The 21332-nt window shown below is 38.1% G+C and overlaps 2 protein-coding genes across 2 annotated transcripts; both read left to right on the top strand.

The window, feature by feature from the left end:
- Window positions 1-16797: 16797 nt before the first annotated feature.
- LOC108068764 (hydroxysteroid dehydrogenase-like protein 1) lies at window positions 16798-18581 on the top strand. The gene is made up of 3 exons (XM_017158514.3): window positions 16798-17172; window positions 17592-17705; window positions 17773-18581. Exons 1-3 carry the CDS (start codon window positions 16893-16895, stop codon window positions 18312-18314), a joined length of 936 nt encoding a protein of 311 aa, XP_017014003.2. The 5' UTR covers window positions 16798-16892; the 3' UTR covers window positions 18315-18581.
- Window positions 18582-19157: 576 nt separating this feature from the next.
- LOC108068775 (hydroxysteroid dehydrogenase-like protein 1) lies at window positions 19158-21005 on the top strand. The gene is made up of 5 exons (XM_017158529.2): window positions 19158-19369; window positions 19883-20005; window positions 20073-20183; window positions 20365-20810; window positions 20876-21005. Exons 1-5 carry the CDS (start codon window positions 19192-19194, stop codon window positions 20990-20992), a joined length of 975 nt encoding a protein of 324 aa, XP_017014018.2. The 5' UTR covers window positions 19158-19191; the 3' UTR covers window positions 20993-21005.
- Window positions 21006-21332: the final 327 nt, after the last annotated feature.

The raw sequence follows: 21332 nt of genomic DNA, 5'->3' as shown, positions 1-21332 counted from the left end.
TGCGGCGAGCCCCAAATAATATTTATTCCAGGCAATTTCCCCCATCCTGCCTCTAATTTCACACGCACGTGTTAAATTTCGTGAGTTATGGCCAAGGGAAGTGGTCCAGAAATATCCCAGAAAGAGTCCAAACGATGCTCAGGGACAACACTTGCTTTTAATTGCCTGCAACACACAGCTGCTTAATCAATTTATGAGCCTAAGGCGACAATCATTGGCAAATTGTGATTTATAGCCTCTGCTGTTAATTTTAACAAATTTCCCATCTTTCTTCCCCATCCATTATTCATTCATTTGACAGGGACGAAAAGTCTGAAAGTGTGATATGAGTGATGACTTTGATGTACCAGGAAATACTAAAAAGAAAACAAGTCCAAGTATCTAAGTATATAAGACAAAATATTGACTTGCTTATTTCCTCGTACAGAAAAACTAATGAAAGGTTAATCGACTTTTTTTTTCTGCTTAATGTACATTTTAATTTTTATGCTTGTATGAAAATCTTATTATGGTAATTTATTATTAAGCAATTATTTTTCGATCATTCTTATGACAGCTTTATGATATCTTCGTCCGATTTTAATCCTTAATAAAAATTATTATAATCCAGAGTAAAAACCAAATGACCACAAACTAGACAACTTTTAATGATCTCATCTCTTATGATCTTATATAGTCAGGCCAATTCAATTAAACCTTTAGTTCATAAATTATATTTGAATTTTAAAAACGCCCAAAGGTCTGACCAGAATAATTCTGGGAAATCTACAAAAATTACTATACTCTTTAATGTTAAACTCAACGCCCCTTGAAAAAATCTTTATTATAGAAAGCAGACGGAACGAATTAATAAAGAAAATTTCTATGTGGATTATGGGACTATATTATGTATATGCACTATAAATGGCAAAAAGTGCAAATGTCTTTGACGTTTTAAACAAATTTCGCTGTCTTATATTTTTCTTATTTCTGTTCGTTGTTGTTGCTGATTCCCATTTGTATATATTCTTGCTGTTTTTCAATGATTTTCAGAGGGAGAAATCGCTTTTATTTATTTTTTCTAGAAGCCAAAATTCGAAATTCGGCATTTTGGTTGCCTAAAAGTTGATTTTCTTATTTTTTTGCCTCGTTTTGCCGTGTTGAATTTTTCATTTACCTTGCTATTTTCGGACACACTTGACGGGCGGGCCGCCGAAGATCGAAGCCCGAAGGCGAAAGGCGCAGAAAAAGCGATAAAAACGTCAAGACCGAAAGAGAAAAGCCCGAAAGAAAATTGCGCAGAATTGTCGCCTGCCCTTATGTACCAAAAAAATAAAAAAGAATATATATATGGGGCTGTATTATATACCACGTATAAATAGTATTCAGACGCTGGCTCTCTATGTGTTCTTGGATCTTTGAGTTGCGATGACGCGCAATTGACGCGGGCAAAGACGCGTTGAAAGCGTCGCCGCTGCTTCTATTTTCGTGGACACAACTAATACTTTTGCACGGTCTGAGATATAGATTCAGATTCGGCAACGGATACAGATACAAATGCATCTGGTTGTATATTTCGTTTTAATCTATTTCAGTTGCTTCATCGAAAATGTATTTTATGTGTTGTTCGTTTTCTCTTTTTTTTCTGGGTTCCATCTGTCTGTGTTTTTGCCTCTGTCTATAGGGCGACGGCACAAATTGTAATTAGTGTTAGTTTTTCTTAGCTTTAATTAGAATTTTCTTAATTTGCACGTCGGCGTGTGTGTTTTATGGTAAACAAATGAACCTTGAGATGCAGTTAGCCTGCAGTTTATTTATCGAATGTGCAGTCTTTTAATTGGGTTAAACTGGCGGTGAGGAAAAAAGGCTGTTGTGCAATCATCTTTATTCTTACAAGTACTACCCTTTTTCTCTTACATCATTTCAAACTATTTTGATCTCTACTTGAATACATTATAATGGGTTTCCTTTGCGTAACCAGTTCATGTTTTAATAATTTATAACCCTAGTAGGATGACACACATACAAAAATTCTAGCCATTTAACCAAAGAAACTTAAAAAATCAACACAACACTAACATTTTATAAATGGGAAAATGGTATATTTTGGATTTCATATGTAGCTGTTTATAAAACTTATCATTAACGTAGAACATTTCCCAACTGAAAAAATCTCAAATGGTTACGCATTTTTTGAGATTATTAAAAAAAAAAGCGACCAACAATACGCTCTGCATCTTGTGTCTACGAAAGCTTCACATGTTTTGATTATTTTTAAAAACTGCAGTAAAAACAAAAATTTAAAACGAGAGCAGCTACTTTTAAAGAAGCGTTGTCATCGCTCTAAAATCTGATGAAAACTGAAAGTCAATCAAAAGAGCAGGAAAAAGAATAACGAAACACCCGAAAATGCGAAAAGATAAATAGAAAATCGTAATCGGGAAATTGGCAGGCTGCAAATATTAACTGGCTGCCAAAAACCAAATAAAAAAAAAGCTTTTAAAAAAAATTGCTTGAATATTGGCCAATAAATTTTACAAGACGTTGACATTTGGCCAACGACAAACGGCCTTGCCGAAGGCCAATCAAAAGTCATTATTTTGTTTCATTCGTGTGTGTTGGTGGGTGATAAACACAATCATAATGATAATTGGACACCTGTTGGCAACTGCTGGCTGGTGTCTGGCCAAGAATTCTTTGGCCAATTCAACAACAATCGGTGACGTACCAAAACGAACTGAAGAACTGGGCAGCTCGTCAAAAATGTGCGTCAGCAATTAAAATCATAATGAGAGTGCCAAGTTAGAGGCGCCACCCCGCCGAAGGAAGAGCGTTGCCCCAAATCGACGCCCCAATCCACGCGCCAGCCACGCGATTCGCATTCCACAGGATGCGTTGCCAACGATGATGCCAAAAATCTTGGCAGCACCCGGCCAAGAAGCCAAGAAGCCGTCGACTGCTGGCTGCGTTTGTTTATGTTTATGTTCGTGGCGTTTTGGGTTCCAGGGAATGAGGAAAACCCCCACAGGAAAGAGCGGAAACGGATGAAAAAAAAGGGGAAAAAGAGTTAAGAATCCCATGACAAAGAAGTTGGGATACTCTAACAATTCAGAGGAAAAACAAGAAAGGAAGCTACCTTCGGCCAGCCGAAGCTTATATACCCTTGTAGATAAAAGAATACTCACTCGGTGCAGTTCCAGGGATTCCAGATTCAGCGTTTCGATTTATTTCAATTTTGTTTTTAAGTAGTCAAGAATCAAAACGCCTACTTCCTACAAAGTTACAATGAATTTTCTTATATTTGTTTGGGAGCTTTAAGATATAGTGGTCCGATCCGGCTGGCTCCGACATATGTACTACCTGCAATAGAAAGAAGACCTTCGGGAAAGTTTCATCGCGATAGCTTTAAAACTGAGAGACTAGTTCGCATAGAAACGGACAGACGGACAGGCGGACAGACGGACAGGCGGACAGACGGACAGACGGACATGGCTAGATAGACTCGGCTATTGGTGCTGATCAAGAATATATATACTTTATGTGGTCGGAAACGTCTCCTTCACTGCGTTGCAAACATCTGACTGAAATTATAATACCCTCTACAAGGGTATAATAAATTATTAAATGGCTATAATAAAAACAGTAAAAAGCTTTTTTTCGGTAATTAGAAAAGTTCAAGAAAAATAAAATATTCAATGACCAGTTTTTGGTTATTATAAAAGGTATACAACATAATAAAAAAATCTTTAAATAATAAAACTTTATTAAATGCCAAAAAATACTTTTAAAAATTATGAATATTAAACAAATGTTGTATAATTATGTTGGCAGCATTGCTTTTTCCCAAAATCACATTAGAAGATTATTGCATACAAAGTACAAAAATAAATACATGACTTTTGGACAAAACCGTTAGGAAAACAATTCAACTTCTTAGATAGAATCAGCTAAATCATAGAAAACACGCCCAGTACGATGGAAAATTTGCAGCAGAAGAAAAATCACCACCGCAGACTTGTAGGCGCTGCCAATTGCAGACTGCGACAATGCGGCGTATACGTAATGAAGAAGGAGTCGCCTCCCCGAACCGCGCTCACATAACGTATACGCAGTGCAGGACAAAGTTGCGGGCCAAATGCATAACAAATAAATAACAAAGGCCTGACCGTCATTATAAAAAAGGAAGAAGTTGCAAAAAAATACGAGCGGACAGTTCAAAGGATGGCGATGGTCGCACTAATAAGTTTTAAGAAAAATGAAAATGAAAAATCGTTTGTGCATTTTTATAAGTGCAAAAATATGCAAATAGAGTAAATCATTACTGGACTGGACCAAAGGCAGACAAAGTTCTTCCTTGGTGATTTTTGTTTTTTTTTCCGCTGCTGATGACTGCAGAAGGAGCAGAAGGAAAATCATAATTTGGCGATTTATTTGTTTGTTTGTTTTATTTGCTTGCCCCCGTCTAGGCCATTGAGAGTTATGGTTTGTCTGATGCCGACACACAAAGCCGAGGGTGGAATTAATGTTCAACTTAAATGTGCCCGTCGATATGCATTTAAAGTAAAGTCCCTTTGACCATTTCTCACTGGCAATTCAATTAGTTTTAATTGCTCGACTTGGCGGACCATTAAAACTGCGACCCTTCGGCACTCGGCCATCAATAAAATCAATGCAGGTTATAAATCTTCAAGCCTTTCGCTGCACAAAATCGGAATTTGAATGCCGAATCGAATAGCTGGCGGAAACAGAGATAAAGGACCCTTTGTTGGACATATGCAGGCAGTCAAGAGGAAAGGACACAAAGCCTTGGACTTGGCTTGGCTTAGTTGCCAATTTCCTGGCGCGAGAAAAAAAATAAAGAAGAAAATTATTTGCCAGGATGTCCGAAACATTGTTGGTGTCAACAAATTCCTTTTCAACGGCTCCGCTGAAAAAATGTTCGACCATTGCCAGCGCAAAAACAAGAAAAAAACTAAGCGAAGCGAAGATAAAATTAATGTGGAGACATTAGGGAATGTCCTGAATGCTCCCTGAAGTGTCCTGCTCTAAGTCCTTGGCAATTAAATTTCGTGTTAATTTTTTGGCTCCCCTGCTCTGCCTTTCTGCTTTCTGGCCAATTAACTACTTACTACGAGAGCGGTGGGTAGATTTTTAATTGTTTTAATGGATCGTAAATCTCTTTGTACAACTTTTTGATTGCTGCCGCTTGCTGTGTTGTTCTTCTCCACTGCAGACGCTCATAAATTTGGGCATTCAAAATTTCGAAAATCCAACATAAAACTAGGCAATTTTATGGCTCCAATCGAGGGCATAGTACAATACTTATTTGGCCAAAATTTAATTGCACAAAGTACAATGTTCACTGGCGTGTTTTTTGTTTCCAGTTTAGTCATAAAAGAATAAATCTGTCTATGAGATTAATTTCTGATATATGAATTTCGTTTCATCTTGCGTGGTTTTCGGATTGGAATAGATGGGTTTTTGGTCTGGCTAAAAATGAGGGGTGTTGGGAAATCTCCTTCTAATCCAGACAACTCATCCTTGTCGGCTGTTCATTGAACCATGAGCACAGTCAGCGACACAGGAATCGAAGGAGGCGAATCTCCAGTTGCGGGAGGGCTCTTTAACATTTTTGGCCAAGGCCTATAAATTCGCTTGGGGGACCCCGAATGAAAATGTTGGATGGTCCTTCACCGGGCACGCCCTCCTGCGGCGCATTTAGCATTCCCGTTGTCATTTCTTACTGTTACTATGTTTATACGATAGCAATCACGATTTCTTGAAAGCGCGAAATAGAAATAACCCCTGTTTATACGACAGCCGAGAATTCATGCTTTTACTCACTCTCAGCTGATAGGGATGCCGGACCGGTAAAAATATCTAATTTTTAATACCACTGATTAGAGAAATAGCCTATAAAAGGCCTTCAATTTCTAGCGATCTGGCAACGTCGATCATTTTTTACAGAGTTACCATACTGCACACATACCACACATATTGACTATGATTTCAGCCCAAAAGCGTGATTTGGTTATATGCAGTATGGTAACTCTGTAAAAAATGATCGACGTTGCCAGATCGCTAGAAATTGAAGGCCTTTTATAGGCTATTTCTCTAATCAGTGGTATTAAAAATTAGATATTTTTACCGGTCCGGCATCCCTATCAGCTGAGAGTGAGTAAAAGCATGAATTCTCGGCTGTCGTATAAACAGGGGTTATTTCTATTTCGCGCTTTCAAGAAATCGTGATTGCTATCGTATAAACATAGTATATGTTTACTCACTCTCAGCTGATAGGGATGCCGGACCGGCAAAAATATCTAATTTTTAATACCACTGATTAGAGATATAGCCTATAAAAGGCCTTCAATTTCTAGCGATCTGGCAACGTCGATCATTTTTTACAGAGTTACCATACTGCATATAACCAAATCACGCTTTTGGGCTGAAATCATAGTCAACTTTCGTGTGTTGCCGAATTCACGAAATGGCGTTTATACAAGCACGAATCGGCCGAAAGCGTGAAATGATAGCGTGAATTCGGCATCGTATAAACACAGTAATAGTAAAACACAGTATTAGTATCTGTGTTGCATTTGGGTTTATTTATGTGGCGCCAGCCGGTTCCCAGCAGCTATATAAGGAGTTAGAGAGCTTCACTCCTTTAGCGCGCGATTATCGCCATGTGTCAAGAGCTCATAAAGATTTTGGGATACGATTAAAGGATATATCCTTTGTAATATGAAAATATTGACTGAAAGATTACTGTTTCTTGAAATCTTTGCTGGATATTTATTTATTTATAAAAAAAAAGTTTCCTACATTTATATTAAAACTTTTGCTATTTTACATTTTTTTCAAACATTATTACTGTACAAATTATTAAAAATAATCATACTAAAATCATGTAAATTGTTATATTTATTTAGATGATTTTTTTAATAACTTATGATACCAAATTAATAATTTTTTTATTTGTTTAATATTTAATAAATCTTTTATCTCTTTTAATTTGTTATTTAATGTTATAGAATGTTTAATGAATGCTAATTAAACTGCAGGGTTCTACTCACCATTTTCCAGCACTTTTCCGCGCTCAGATGTTTTCCACTCCTTACTCGTCCTTCGACAATTTATCTTCCTTCCTTTTCAGCTGTGCTTTACATCTTATGCTTTCACCAAGCCGAAAACTTCCCGCGCTGATTATAAGTAAAATATAATCGTTTTGAAAGTGCTCATTATAAACGCATATCGTTTCGTTATAAAACTTTTGACGTTGGATTATAGACGTATTGTATTGCACTATTTTTTATGCTTGGGACTATTTCATAGTTGTAAGTGTTTTTAGGTCTATATAAACATACTTGCGGGGATTATATAATATTTGTTCAAATTATTGCTTGTTGAGTAGTTTATGGTCATATCGTATGCGATTATTGTTCATATGGGTATAAAGCACTATTTAAGCTATTTGAAAATAGTTATAGGTTGGGTATTTTAAGTTTTTTTTTGGTTTTTTATTAGTTTTTTACTACTACTATTTTGTATTTATAATATTATAGAGTCAAAGGTTGCGACTCGGCTTTATTTCTTTTATACGTTTTGTTTGTCATTTGAAGTTGCGTTTTTATTATTGTTTCGAATTCATATAATTCGAAATTTTGCTTTTTTATAGTTGTATATTTTTGAGGAGCTGATGTTGGGGATCCCATTTAGGATCTTAGTCCTTTGAGTAGTATTTAGTTTATTTTACATGGTTAAATATTTTTATGCAGCTTCTGCCGTTGGAGATTGCGATGTTTTGGGCGATGCTTATCCTTTGGAGCTCCGCAGCCGTTTGCCTGGCTGCGTTTGACATGCGGCTGTGGCCAGGACGAGGACGAGTCCTTTCATTAAGCCTGGCCAGATGAAACAATCAGCTCCTGCCAAATAGCAGTTTTTCTTGCTGCTTGGGTCCGAGCCAGAGTTGCCACCTCCTCCTTATCCTCCTCCTCCCATCACTTTTGGCACGTTGGTCAGTTTGGTTCACGAAAGGCACACACTGTTACACACTCACTTTTGCACCACAGAGCAACTGGTTGTTGTTCGCCTGTTGTTGTTGGCAGTTGCGGAGCAATACTCCCTATTTTTTAATTGTTTATTTATTTATTGTTTTCTTCTTATTTGCTGTATAATCGAGACGGACGTGGGAGTATCCTTTTATTGGGCAGCGTCAGGTGTTTTTTTCATACTGTCCAGGCTCCACTGTGGTCCATCTAAGTGACCGCCGAGCACTGTGTGCCTTTGTGACTACTGTCGTGTGTGCCAAACACTGGGGGTGAGCTGTCAATTGCCCTGATCTTGGCCCTGATGTTTGAGTTGGCTAATCAAACGCGGACCGTGGCCAAAAAAGTGCGCTGCGTTTCCTCCTCCTCCTTCCGCTCCTCCTCTTCCTTTTTGGCCACATCCTGCGTCACCTGTTTTTGTTGTTGGCCGGCCACTCTTCTTGGCTGGCTACGCGTCAAATTGAGACCCAAACTCCGCTCAATTGGCAGCCGTGTAGTGGATCCCGGACCCGGACCCGGTTCGCTTTCGGGCCAGGTCCGGTGTTGGCCGCCCTGCCAGCCTTTTGTTGGCTCGCCACACCAGACGCTACCAGTTTGTTGGCCAACTGACTGACGACTGGCCGTGCGGCCTGCCAAAAAGCGAGCCAGAGGCCCTCGAACGATTGCAACGTTCAGAATTCAGAACTCAGAAAACAGAACGCAGAACACAGAATACACGTTCCGGCGTTCTCTTTGTCGCAGCAGTCGTCTCTGCTTTTTGTGTCGTCATCGCATCGCCATCGTCGTCGGGGGCTCTCCTTGCAGTCGCTCTCGTCCCCCTCGTGCACTGAGAGAAAAAATAAACAGAGGAAAATATGCCATAAAAGAAATATCAAAGTCGTGCATCTCAGTTATTATTACTATGAGTATAATTATGAATTTATTACCTAGATTGAAAGTTTTTTCAACTTTTCCATAAAACGCGAATTCTTTAGCTTCCGCTTTAACATTGTTTCCTATTCTACATTACACTTTTCTATGATTTCTTGTAAAGAACGTGTAATAAAAAAAATCACAATAAAGTTTAACATTGTAATTTTTAATTTTTTTTAAGAATATTAAATAAAAATATTTTTTTACATAGTTAATATTATTAATAATATTACCCTATTATAAAATAAATGCTTTAATTTGTTCAACAAATATTCCAAATAAAATTTCAATGTAAACTATATTTTCAAACTAAATTTCCCTTTTACATTCCGAGGAGAATTTTATTTTACCATAATCCATTAAAAATGTTTAAAACCAAAACGTGTATGAAGCGATTAAAAATTTAAAGAATTATTTCTCCAAGTGTTAAAGGGCTCCGCCCCCCTTGCATTGGCACAGGGCACCACTGTCGCTGCTCTACCTCCCTCCCCCTGACCCCTGACCTCCGCCCAACTGGCGGAGCTCCAAGCGAACGATCCCCCCTCCCACTGGGATAAAATCGTGGAGCTTCGTGAGCTCCTCGGCAAGTGTTCGTCGCTGCGACAGAGCTCGTTTGCCTCTGCCGACTTCTCTGCAGACTTCTGCGCTCTTAATAAACATTTTGTAGTGATTTAAAATATTTTCGAGATCAAAATATTCTAATATTCCAGTGTTCCGGTGTTGGGCACGAAAAACAACACAATTAGATGGATTTATGACTAGCACGTGGTTTTTGGCGGTGCATTTGATAGAGGTAGCGAGATATATGATTTTATAAGAAGTTAAGATTGTTTTTTTTTAATAATACATAATTTTTTTATTATGCTAAGTTCTTTTAGATTATATATTTTCAGAAAATCACTAACCCTCCATTTTTGATTTTATTACTAATTAGAAATGCTAATAAAATGGTTCCCAAAAAATTTAATAAATTTTATAGTTGAAATAGTTCGAATATCCTTAAATTTATTCATAGGAATAGCATAGTGAGAATACAACCCGATTTGTTCCCATTAAATCGCAAAAACAATATTTTTTGTCTACCAAAACTTGAATCTAGGAATCAATCGTTTGGCATGACTAATCAAGCTGTTATTTTACCAAATTGTTTTTGTGAAAGAATACCAAATTGAGCTAGGTAATCTGCAGAGCAACAATCAATTTATCCACCCCAATTATGAATGCAGTTGCAATTCGTAGCGGAGCAAGCAGATCTGCCAGAGATATAGAAATACGTACATGGATGCTGCTTTTCGACAAAGGCATAAACGCTGTCATAAAATTAGAATTTAAATGAGGCACTAAAAAGTGCAAAAACTACAAGGGAAGAAAGGAAAACTCTCGAAGACCGAAGGGCCGCAAGGAAAGGCCCTTCGAGAACTGCTCGAGCTAAATGAATGCAAATGGTCAACAGGTTTTAGCACATGCAAGGACACATCTTCGCAGGGCATCGATGCCAATCAGAATAAGTGGACTTAGGGGTGTCTCCGGTCTCCAGTCCCCCGGGATCCCTGGAACACCAGCCATACGCTCTCATCCTGAGTGGATACTTTGTCTGAGTTATGAAACGAGTGGCGCCAGTGTAAAAATTTTATGCAAGCAAAAAGCAAACATCTCGATGTAAAATTTTAACCAGTGCTAATAAATTTCTAATAAATGCATGTTAAATAAAGGCCACAAAGTTGTGACGGCACTGGAAGAAATTCAATTTACCACAATAGTAGATGCATTCAAAAATAAAATTCCGAAATATAAATAAAATATTTTTAATTATTCTAAAAATATTAACCAATAAAAAGAATTTAGTTTTTAAGCAGCAGGAACAACTCATAAATTTAAGATTAAAATATCATAAATCTATAAAACATTCTCTCAGTGTAATTCTAGGGGCCCAACACTCGTGTGTGTTAATTGAGCACCGATTACGCGTCCATTAATATGGCCACCAAGCGGAAAAGGACGAAGTTCGAAGGGTGGGAGTCAGTTAACCACCGGCAGCAAAAAGTGTGACAACAATGCGAGCCACACGTTGACCGCAGCAGCACGTGCTGCCAGAGGCCAAAACAAGTTCTCTCCTCCGCATTCCTCAGTCCTCAGTCCTTGAACCGGAGCCCCACCTGCCCTCCATCTAATGCCGTACCATCCCCATCAGAATCGAGGGAACTGCTGTTGCTGTCGCCCTGTTTCCGCTACCAACTAAACGTTTATTTATTGCCCAAACAGCGCCAAAGGACAACAACGCCAGCCTCGATCCCCAAACCACTTTCCCACCAATTCCTGCACCACTTCAGCGAGACAAAGGCCAAACCAAAGATAAACATACGAGTTTAAGCTAAGGTGGATACCATTTATTTCTTTGAGATTTTTAAATATATATTGAATTTTCAATTTTCAATTCTAACACTTAAAATACTATTTATAAGAAATAAATAAACGTTTTCCAAAATAATGTTATGAAACTTATTTCTATTTTAATTTATATATTATTTATATATTAAAGTCTACAATTTCAACCAATTTAGTTGTAGTTCAAGGTCCACCCTAGTGTAAACATTTACCCACACTCACTGAGCATCTCTTCACTGTTGGCAACAGTTCTTCTAACTGGGCAGTAAAAGCCCATTGAAAACTGTGCAGGGGAATCAGGCAAAAGGCTGATGGCAAAAAGCGAGAGGACTCCACACATCTTGATTTTTGCCAAACAAAACATTTTCGAGCACTTGCTCACCGAGACGGCGATGGCTATAACTGTATTTGGTTATGTTAGTCACGTGGCCTCCACTCGGTTTTTGCCAAATTGCTGGTCACCAGTGGAGGATGTATGAATATTGGAATGGAAAGGGTTCACTTGCCTTGACTTGAAAAACCGCAGTTATTTTTTAGTGGTAACTGAAGGACTTTGTAAGTGAATGGACAAAGGGAAGTTACGACGGTTTACTATTCAATAGAAAAACTTGCATTGTTTAATTTTTTTTATTTTTAGAAAGCAGTAAGTAATTTTAATTCAACAATACTTATATAAAAAGAACTGTAGTTTATTTAATATGCTCGAATTTCTAAAGAGTCCACCTAAAATTTATTCTTAAAGGTTTTAATCCTTCATCTCGGCAATCCAAACATTTTCAGACTTGGCCTAATATGTTAGTCTGTTAGCCTTATCTTTCACTCCTTTCGTAAGCTCTTTAAACCCCGAAAATCGTTTGGATTTCTCGTATTTTATTTTTTTCCACTACCAACACGTATTTCTAATCGTTTTCCTGGAAATTACCTTCCATCCGTTTTTCGGTTTTTGCCCAAAAGGCGTTGAGTTGATAATTCCTAAGCCCGCACAAACTGCCGAGCGGAGACAATGAAGAGTCACCCACATTATCGAAATGTTTTCAGGTCATTAAGTTTGTCCACAGACGAGCGGGTGGCGGAACATCCCGAACAGAGCGGCCCAAGGAAGGTGTAAGTTGAGCGAATAGAAAAACAATTGAAAATTGAAGTGGCAATTAAAGTATGTACGTTTTTGGGAAAACACTTTTTGGCCGATCTGGGATGGCAATTTAATGCACATATGCCGAGATTTATGTGTTTTGTACGAAGGGGCAAGACAAAAGCGACATTTCGCTTTAGACAATATTTTTCTTTGGAACGGAGAAAAAGCACTCTGAGTATGGGGATGCCATAAAGAAGGAATCATCTCGTTCCACTCGTGGATCTCGCTGTGCTGGCATTTAAATGTACGAAATTGTTTTTGCCGCTCGCTGGCATCCTCTGACAGGATGCGAAAACGTTTGAATATTCCTTTCTCCTTCCTCAACCCAGCGAGAAAATTGTATCCTTTTTCCAGACCCGTCCCCATATACAGATATTTATTTTGTTTTGTCGCTGTCGGCGATTTTTTGCCTGGCCGCGTATTTGGCATCGCGATAGCGCCAGGAATAGTCTGCCCAGCACCAGAAAATGCAGTTCAAATATCGGCCATGGAGTCGAAAGAACCCAACAACCGAACCCACAGTCCCCCCTCTCGGAGAACCTAGCCCCGGCTTAGAGAAACACCATCCGCATATTAATTTCATTTGCCTTGTTGACTCTCTGTCGGTCAGCCGACTCGTCTGCATTCAAAATGCGTCTTTATGCAGTGCAGAAAGGCAGTGGAAAATCACAGAATTACGCGAAAGCATTCGTCATTTGCATTCAGGGTCTTTTCTTTGATTTTCCATCGGGGTCTCTGATACGGATAAGTTGTGGATACTTTACGAACTGCTTCAGGCGAAACCAGGGCAAAATCGCGGACTTGTCGCTGTGAAAGTTTCACCGTTGTCAATGCCGTGATTTGTGTCCCACCTGGCAAACGGCAGTAAAGTCACCGTGATTGATGCAAATCCTGGTCGCATAATTAAGAAATTTATTTTTGAGGGGTTAATGCAACAACTAAAAAAATAGTTTACAAATATTTAAAAATTATTTTATATAATTAAATTATTTTTATGATATTAGTAACTTTTTCATGTCTTTTTCTACACTTGTGACAGCATGTGCTCCCATTTAATCGCATCTTGTTAGACCAAAAAGAACTTAAAGTACATCCAACCGAACCGCACTTTCTCGTACAACTTAATAATGGCAAAAGACTGCGCCGACATATTCCCAACAGGTGTAGACGCCACATCCAATTGCAAAGCTATTTTCGGTCATGGGAACGATGACACCGCTTGTATCACCTCCATCTCCCCAGACTTGTCTATAAATATATATGGAGAGGCAACAAAATGCAGCTGCAGAACTCCAACACCGCAGATCAACTTTAACCCACAAGAATCGGGAATATAACCGCAATATTGCGACACAAAACACTTGAACCACCCACTTTTTGTGTTTGAGTTATTTTACGAGTTTTATTGGCTTTTATTGGCAACGAGATTTGAATTTTTCAAAACGACACTTGCTGGCTGACTGCTGTTGGTCTGGTTGTCTCCTTTTTGTGGCTTAATCGTTAGTCATTTTTTATGGCCCGTATTTCGCCTGCAGGTGCCGTCCATAAGGACATGTGGACCGTGCACCCACATCCTGGACATAACTTAACCACTGATTGCACTTTTATGGCCAAAAGTTGCTCCTTCGGAACAACAAGCCAACATTTTTTGCGATAACCACAAACTGCTAATTAACTGTTGACTATATAAAACCGTTTAATCCTTTAGCCTTAAATGGCAGAGCATCAAAAAAAGACGAAAGAAAAATGCAAATTCGTGGAAATGCCATTCAAAGTGTGCCGCATAATGGTAGGCGACAGACAACTTGCTAATTTTCATGCACCATTTAAGGGGCGAGTTCTTTTGAAGGCATCGAAGGGAAATCCCTCCTCCATCCCGCCTGTCACGAATTCACTTGACAACTCTTTTTTTGCCACGATGCGACAAGCCAAGCCTCCTTTGGAGCTACTTAAAATTCAGTGCCCGACATAAACATCCTTAAGCATCCTGCTAGTCAACAGTCGGCAGTCAACAGTGCCAGCATTGCGCTTTAACGATATGTCAGAGATTAGGGAGCGTTACAAATGAATGCCAAGACAATTAATTGGGGGAATTAAAGAGAAAAGTGGGGGGAGAAGTTAAAAAATTGCAGAACAGTAATTATCAGAATTTATAAAGTTAGGATATGTAGAAAATATTAAAAAAAATAAATGTTAGTAAATATTAATTAATAATTATGTATTAATTTAAAACCTGTTTATACTACGTCAGACTTTACAAGTGTTATGTCATTTAGTAAAAATTTTAACTATTTTTTTTCCTACTTTAAAAAATCAGCAATTTAGACGATTTGGCGTTATTGCACTTTTAATAATGCGATAATGCCTGCAGAGTGAGTCTTTCGCAGTAATTTTAGCATTACATTTTTCTAATCATTGAACTATGCCCTGTCAAAGGAGAACTACAACGAATACTTAAAATAACAGTAATAAATTCTAGATCATAAAAATGCCCTTAGCATTACTCTATGTTATTTCCATTAACCATTATTTCCATGGCTTCCCACTCTCGCTTCCCAAGTAAATGCAATAATAACCACAATAAAAATCTGTAAAAATGAGCATTACACGAGCTGGGTTTAGAGTCATATGAATAAAAATAGAATAACCGCCAGCGGCAAACGCGAAACAAAGCAAACAATAATTTCCCTCATATATAAAGAAGGATTCGCGGAGTGGGCGAAGGACTCTCAGTGTTTTGGGCCAAGTCAAAACGGATGTACAAATTGCAAGGCATAATTCAAATTGTTTGACTTTTTGACAATGACTGCGCCAGTTTGGCCCAAACTCCCACTCCCTGAAAATCTTCTCGGATGGCCTCTTATCTTGGCATATGTGCCATGAACTGAAAACTGGCGCCATTCGCCTGCAATATTTTCGTAACGCTGGGCTATATATCTTTAAGCCCTCTCGCCTGCAGTCTCTGCAAATTTAAGGTTCCCCTTCTCCATGGCCACAGTGCGTATGAGTCACATTAATTAGCCGAACTGCCAGAAAGTGTGCTTAAAAAGCAATTAAATGTGATTAGCATAAGTTCCTCGAACACACCATATATATTTTCTAAAAATTGTTAAATACTTTTTGGCTTCTGTGCGCGCACAAAAATCGCTAAATACTTTCAGGCGGCTGCCATTTGGGTTCGAATAAGTTCTGGCGGTTTTCTGGCCTGGCCTCAAAACCATTCGACTTAATTAGTTGGCCGACGCCAAAAGTCGACGCCCCCTCGAATGGCTTTTTCCTTTTTTGGACCGAAAAACTATGAATTTATTTGACACTTGAATAAATGCGGTTTTTGCGGCAGCCAAATACGAGGAAAAATGTTAGGAAATATATATTTTTCAAAACGGATTTGCTAGCAGCCAAAAGGCTCATCCCCTTTCGCCGGTTGTCGACACACATGGTTGATATATAACCCATGTCGTGCTCTTGTTCCGCAGTTCGATTCACAGCGTTTCCTGATTTCCTTACCCCAAGGGGATTCCCCCTAAAGTCTGGGGGGCGTGTGTGTACTTAGCGTTTTGTAAAATGCCATTTTTGTGCCCTCTCTAATTTATGAATGCCTCTTCAAGGCGGTAATTGTGATATGCGAGTGTGCTGCTGAAGTATAGAGTGCATTTTTGGCGAACAAAGGACAAGGACTAGAACCAACGGGCAATGATGTCATTTGCCGATGGAGTGGCGGATTAGAAGGTGACTGACTCCAAAGATGCCTGATGGTGAAATATATTTTTCCTATACTTAAATGGGTTTAAATTTGTCCAACCAAAACGATTTATGGATAAAGAGAAAGGAACTAAACAAACAAATGTATTTATATTTTAAATATATGTAAACTCAATGCTCCAAGTATTTCTAACACTATTATATATATTTGTTATTAATAATATTTTTTTCAGGTAATATTTAACTTATTAAGAAAATCCTAATCTCTCCAAATGGGACTATAAATCAGTCGACTTTATATTATATTCGTAAGTTTATTACCTACTTTCACTTGCTCTATTTGGCCTAGCTGATATTTGAGCCCCATTGGCTAATGCTGCAAAATCACGACCTTGCACAAATATGTCCAGTGTAATGCACCGAAATAAATGGATGTGCGTTTTTTAATTTGACCATTTACAGGCCGACAGAGTGTTAAACCATTAACCAAACCATAACGGATCGCACGTATTATGATACAAATTTTAATCTTTTGCCGCATTTTTAACGGCAAGTCGAACACCTTTTGATAGCTCGGACTTCTATTAATTCACGGCATTTAAATTCATCGCCCTGTCCGGCGAAAAGTGTGCAATTTGCTCCGTGACCACAGTCCGTTTGAGGGAGTCGACCGAATCGCACACACGTTCTCTCTGCTCGACAAGTCGATTAAATTTTCAGAAATAATCGGTAAAATGTCGTGTGCCTTATCAACGTTTCTAGTCTTTATTGGCTTCTATGCCCTGGCCTCTTATCTCTACGAGCAGCTAAGAACGCCGTACAAATTGCTAAAACTCAGGTATTTCAGCGATACAAGACCCACTCTTAAGGAGCGTTATGGAAATTGGGCTGCTGTCACGGGAGCCAGCGATGGAATCGGCAAGGAATATGCCAAGGAACTGGCCAGACAGAACATCAATGTGGTCCTGATCGCCAGAAGTGAGGAGAAACTCCAGGCGGTGGCCAAGGAAATTGGTAAGTCAAGTGGTAGGGAGATTAGGAAATGTTCTGAGATTACAAAATAATGATTAACAACGGGCTGGAATGACTATTACATTTTTGTTAATTTCCATAGTCCGAAAAAATACTGGAAAAATCAATGAGATTATTATACCTATCAAATGCATTTACCTAACATGAGGTATTTTATTACAGCGCTTACCTTATCACTAAAATATAAGAGAATAATCAGTAATCATATTCAATTAGAGCAACGATGAAGTTGTCAAAGATTAATGATTATGGTATTTAATATTTATTACTTTTTTGACTGTGATTCCTCTCTATTATAACAATTTGGGAAAGCCATGCGATGGATTTTCAGCCAAAAGATTTTTTTGAACTTGGAACAAATACTAAATATTAATATATATCTTTCTTACATTATATTTCAGCAGAAGGAGGTTCTGGTGTGGAGACAAAAATAGTGATTGCTGATTTTACCAAGGGCTCGCAGGTCTATGAGCATATAGAAAAGGAAACAGCCAATGTACCCATTTCTATACTTGGTAGGTTTATATATATATATGTTGTATATACTATTACAATCTAATATATTAATCTATAAATTCACAGTAAACAACGTTGGTTCCGGCACCCCGTCATCCATTCTCAAATGGAGCCAGGAGGCGACCCAGAATATAATCGACACCAATGTGGTGGCTGTTTCCCAGTTGTCCAGGATCTTCTTCCAACGCATGAAGGCCGCCAAGATCCGGGGGGCCATTGTGAATGTTAGTTCCGGAACGGAACTGCAGCCCCTGCCCTATGGAGCCTACTATGCCGCCTCGAAGGCGTACACCCGCAGTTTAACTTTGGCCCTGTATCACGAGGCCAAGCCATTCGGAATCCATGTGCAGCTGCTGTCCCCCAACTTTGTGGTGACCAAGATCAATTCTTACTCTAGGCAGATCATGAAGGGAGGTCTGTTCATCCCATCGGCATCGACTTACGCCAAGAGTGCGGTGGATCAGCTGCGAGATGGAGTGGACGAAACTCCCGGTTACCTGTGGCACCATGTCCAAAATGCCGTGGCCACCGCATTCACCTGGCGAGCTCGTACTTATGCCGCCTTTAAAGTTTTCCGCAAAATATCGGATAAGCCTAAAAAGCAGTAACATTATAAAAAATTGTAAATACAACTTAAAGAGACAAAAATGCTTTTTTTTTAACGGTCCAATTCGTATTTAAAGTGTTCTATTTCTAAAATTGTATTTTTTCAATATGAAATAGCACACTTTTTAGCGGGGTTGCATTTGGTTCGTGCCTTTACTAAAAGCAGTTCCATATTTTAAAAGCTTTTTATGTGTTCATTTTAGTTGTACTGATAATAATTTAAAATAATATGTGGTTAATGCTTCACAAATAAAATGTTATTATAATTATTTATTTATTATATAAAGTTGAAGGAGGGGATCGACCATAGTTGCCGCGATTTTGGCCAAACAAAATATCTTTATTTCCCTCTTTATTTTAAGTTTTGGTTCATAAATATACACATTCGCTTAAAAACGTTTATTCGGATTGCCAAAGATATTCTTTTTTGTAACAGAAAACAAATACAACTTAATTTAACCTAGTCAAACAGCGAGTAAAAAAAACCAATTTAAAAACAAAATAATAATATTATTAATATCTTTTTCATTAAAATTTTGTTGAAATAAATTAAAGGTTTAAGAAAAAACCCTTAAGTTCACAGCATATTGTCTTTTGAGAAAGAAAAATCAAATCATTGTTAGAACCGTTGCTTGCATCTTGGTAGGTAAAATGACAGAGCGATACAGCGAAAGTTTGGCAATTATAAATAGGTATAACAGTAATTCTCGATGAAACAACAAATAACCAACAAAGTCGTTAAATGATAAGCATAGGTTCTACAACCTCTTCAATTCGCTCTTATCACCGACAGAAAGTCGGCTTGTTTTTTACTATATAAAGAGAATTCTCTTACTTACGCAGCCAGTTTTGGAAGTGAGCATTTACACGCTGCTCAGGATGGCGTTTATTTGGCAGCTGATCTCCGCGGCCATCTATATAGTGGGATCGCTCACCATAGCCGCATTCCTGTACGACAACCTGAAGTCCTTGATCAGCATCATCAAGGCTGTTCTGGAACCCTTCTTTCAGCCACAATTGCCAAGGTCTTTGGTGGAGAAATTCGGTCAATGGGCAGGTAAGTTTTTCGATTTAAAAATCAATAATTTATTATTTATTTTTGTTAATGTCTAGAATAAATCAATTTACAGAAATACAAAGAATAAGAATAATCGATTTGTACGGATATTTTATTAACATTTTCTTCTTTTTACTAAAACTTAATCCAGATCAGCATTTCCACATCACTTGAAAATTCTTGATTTCCAGGGTGATAGAATAAATACCTATATTTAACATCGTTAAAATTTTTATGGATATACTTGTGAATATACACTTTCGATAAGAAAAAAAATTGACCAATCATTCAAATGATTTATTTAAATTAATATTGTCAGCATGAGTAGCTATCTATTTCCATTTTCATATCACTAGAAATGTTGTGGTTTGTTGTTTATACTTTCTTTGTACTCTTAAATGCTGATATGAATTATTTTAGGGTTTGGGCAGCCGACTATATATATAGTCTTTTCGCATGCGAGTATATTTTTCTTTATAATCATCAAATTTAATTTTATTTCATCTACTTTAGTGGTGACTGGTGCTACCGATGGCATTGGAAAGGAATACGCCAGGGAACTCGCTCGTCAGGGTCTCAACTTGGTACTCATTTCGAGGACGAAGGAAAAGCTGATTGCTGTCTCCAATGAGATTGGTGAGCCTTGTTTATCTATCAACAACTACAAAATGAGTATTTATTTGTTTTCAATATGCCGTTTTAGAAAGCCAATACAAAGTGAAGATCAAGTGGATTGTTGCAGATTTCGCCAAGGGACGCGAGGCGTACGATCACATAGAAAAAGAACTGGTTGGAATTGACGTTGGCATTTTGGGTAAGTATGGATTCAAAAGATAAATTAAAATGTTTCTTAATATATAAATAGTATTTATTTTTTTTTAATATCACATCAGATTATAAACCCCATTTGGTGGTAAATTTTGATAAATGTTTTAAAAATTATTAGAGTTGTTTGGTTCGATTATGAAAATAATAAAAGCCTTACATTTTTACAGTAAACAATGTGGGCATGGCCATTGAATCCGATACCTTTGATCAGATTCCGGAGGATCTGCTGTGGGATCTTCTCACCGTCAACATGGGATCGGTTACCATGCTCACCCGCAAGATTCTTCCCCAGATGATTGCCCGCCGCAAGGGTGCCATTGTCAACCTGGGATCCTCCTCGGAACTGCAGCCCTTCCCCTACATGACCGTTTATGCGGCCAGCAAGAAGTTCATGACCTTCTTTTCCAAGGGCCTGGAGGCGGAGGTGGCCGAGCACAATATCCATGTCCAGCTGGTGATGCCCGGCTTTGTGAGAACCAATATGACTGCCTCGGCCAGTAAGGTGATCCAGGAAGGGCTGCTTTTCCCCAAAGCCTATACCTTTTCCCGCTCCGCCGTCTTTACACTGGGAAAAACGAGCGAGACGAACGGTTTCTGGACCCATTCGGTTCAGGTGCGTATTTCTAAACATCTAAAAATGTTAGAACATATTACAAATAATACTCTCTCTAATTACAGTACGCAATCGCAAAGCTGGCTCCCCAGCCGATACTCACATACGTTTTCCATAGACTTTTCAAGCGAATGAGCCTTGCAAGGCTCGAGCAAAAACAAAAGAAACCGGACCTGTTGTAACTTTTGAGGCTATGTTGGGACTAGAAGTCAAGTTAATATTTGGTTCTTAGTCATTAAAAGTCTTAATTTTAAGGCTTGGCTTTAATAAAATAAAAACGAAAATGCTTTCCTTAAAAATACTTGTTTTGATAAGAAAATTATGAAAATGTAAAATAAAAAAAGTTTTGAATTTTATCATCAATTGTTTTTAAAGTTTTTCTTAATGTAGTTTCTCAATGATTTTCAGCTGAAAAATGTTTCCTACTTATAGGGGTAAACTCTATATGGGACACCCCTGTGTTTCCTTTACCATGAATAGTATTAAAATTACAAAATATGTATATGGCGTTAAAATCCCGTT

This window comes from Drosophila takahashii, chromosome 2L, assembly GCF_030179915.1.
Source record: "Drosophila takahashii strain IR98-3 E-12201 chromosome 2L, DtakHiC1v2, whole genome shotgun sequence".
Taxonomy (NCBI): domain Eukaryota; kingdom Metazoa; phylum Arthropoda; class Insecta; order Diptera; family Drosophilidae; genus Drosophila; species Drosophila takahashii.
This window is presented reverse-complemented; position numbering and strand designations above follow the sequence as displayed.

What these genes read in the sequence shown, in the direction of transcription:
- LOC108068764 (XM_017158514.3), top strand. Translation starts at nt 16,893, where the DNA reads ATGTCGTGTGCCTTATCAACGTTTCTAGTCTTTATTGGCTTCTATGCC. An exon ending in GGCGGTGGCCAAGGAAATTG is followed by an intron (nt 17,173 to 17,591) that starts GTAAGTCAAGTG and finishes ATTATATTTCAG; the next exon opens with CAGAAGGAGGTTCTGGTGTG. An exon ending in TGTACCCATTTCTATACTTG is followed by an intron (nt 17,706 to 17,772) that starts GTAGGTTTATAT and finishes ATAAATTCACAG; the next exon opens with TAAACAACGTTGGTTCCGGC.
- LOC108068775 (XM_017158529.2), top strand. Translation starts at nt 19,192, where the DNA reads ATGGCGTTTATTTGGCAGCTGATCTCCGCGGCCATCTATATAGTGGGA. An exon ending in GAAATTCGGTCAATGGGCAG is followed by an intron (nt 19,370 to 19,882) that starts GTAAGTTTTTCG and finishes CATCTACTTTAG; the next exon opens with TGGTGACTGGTGCTACCGAT. An exon ending in TGCTGTCTCCAATGAGATTG is followed by an intron (nt 20,006 to 20,072) that starts GTGAGCCTTGTT and finishes ATGCCGTTTTAG; the next exon opens with AAAGCCAATACAAAGTGAAG.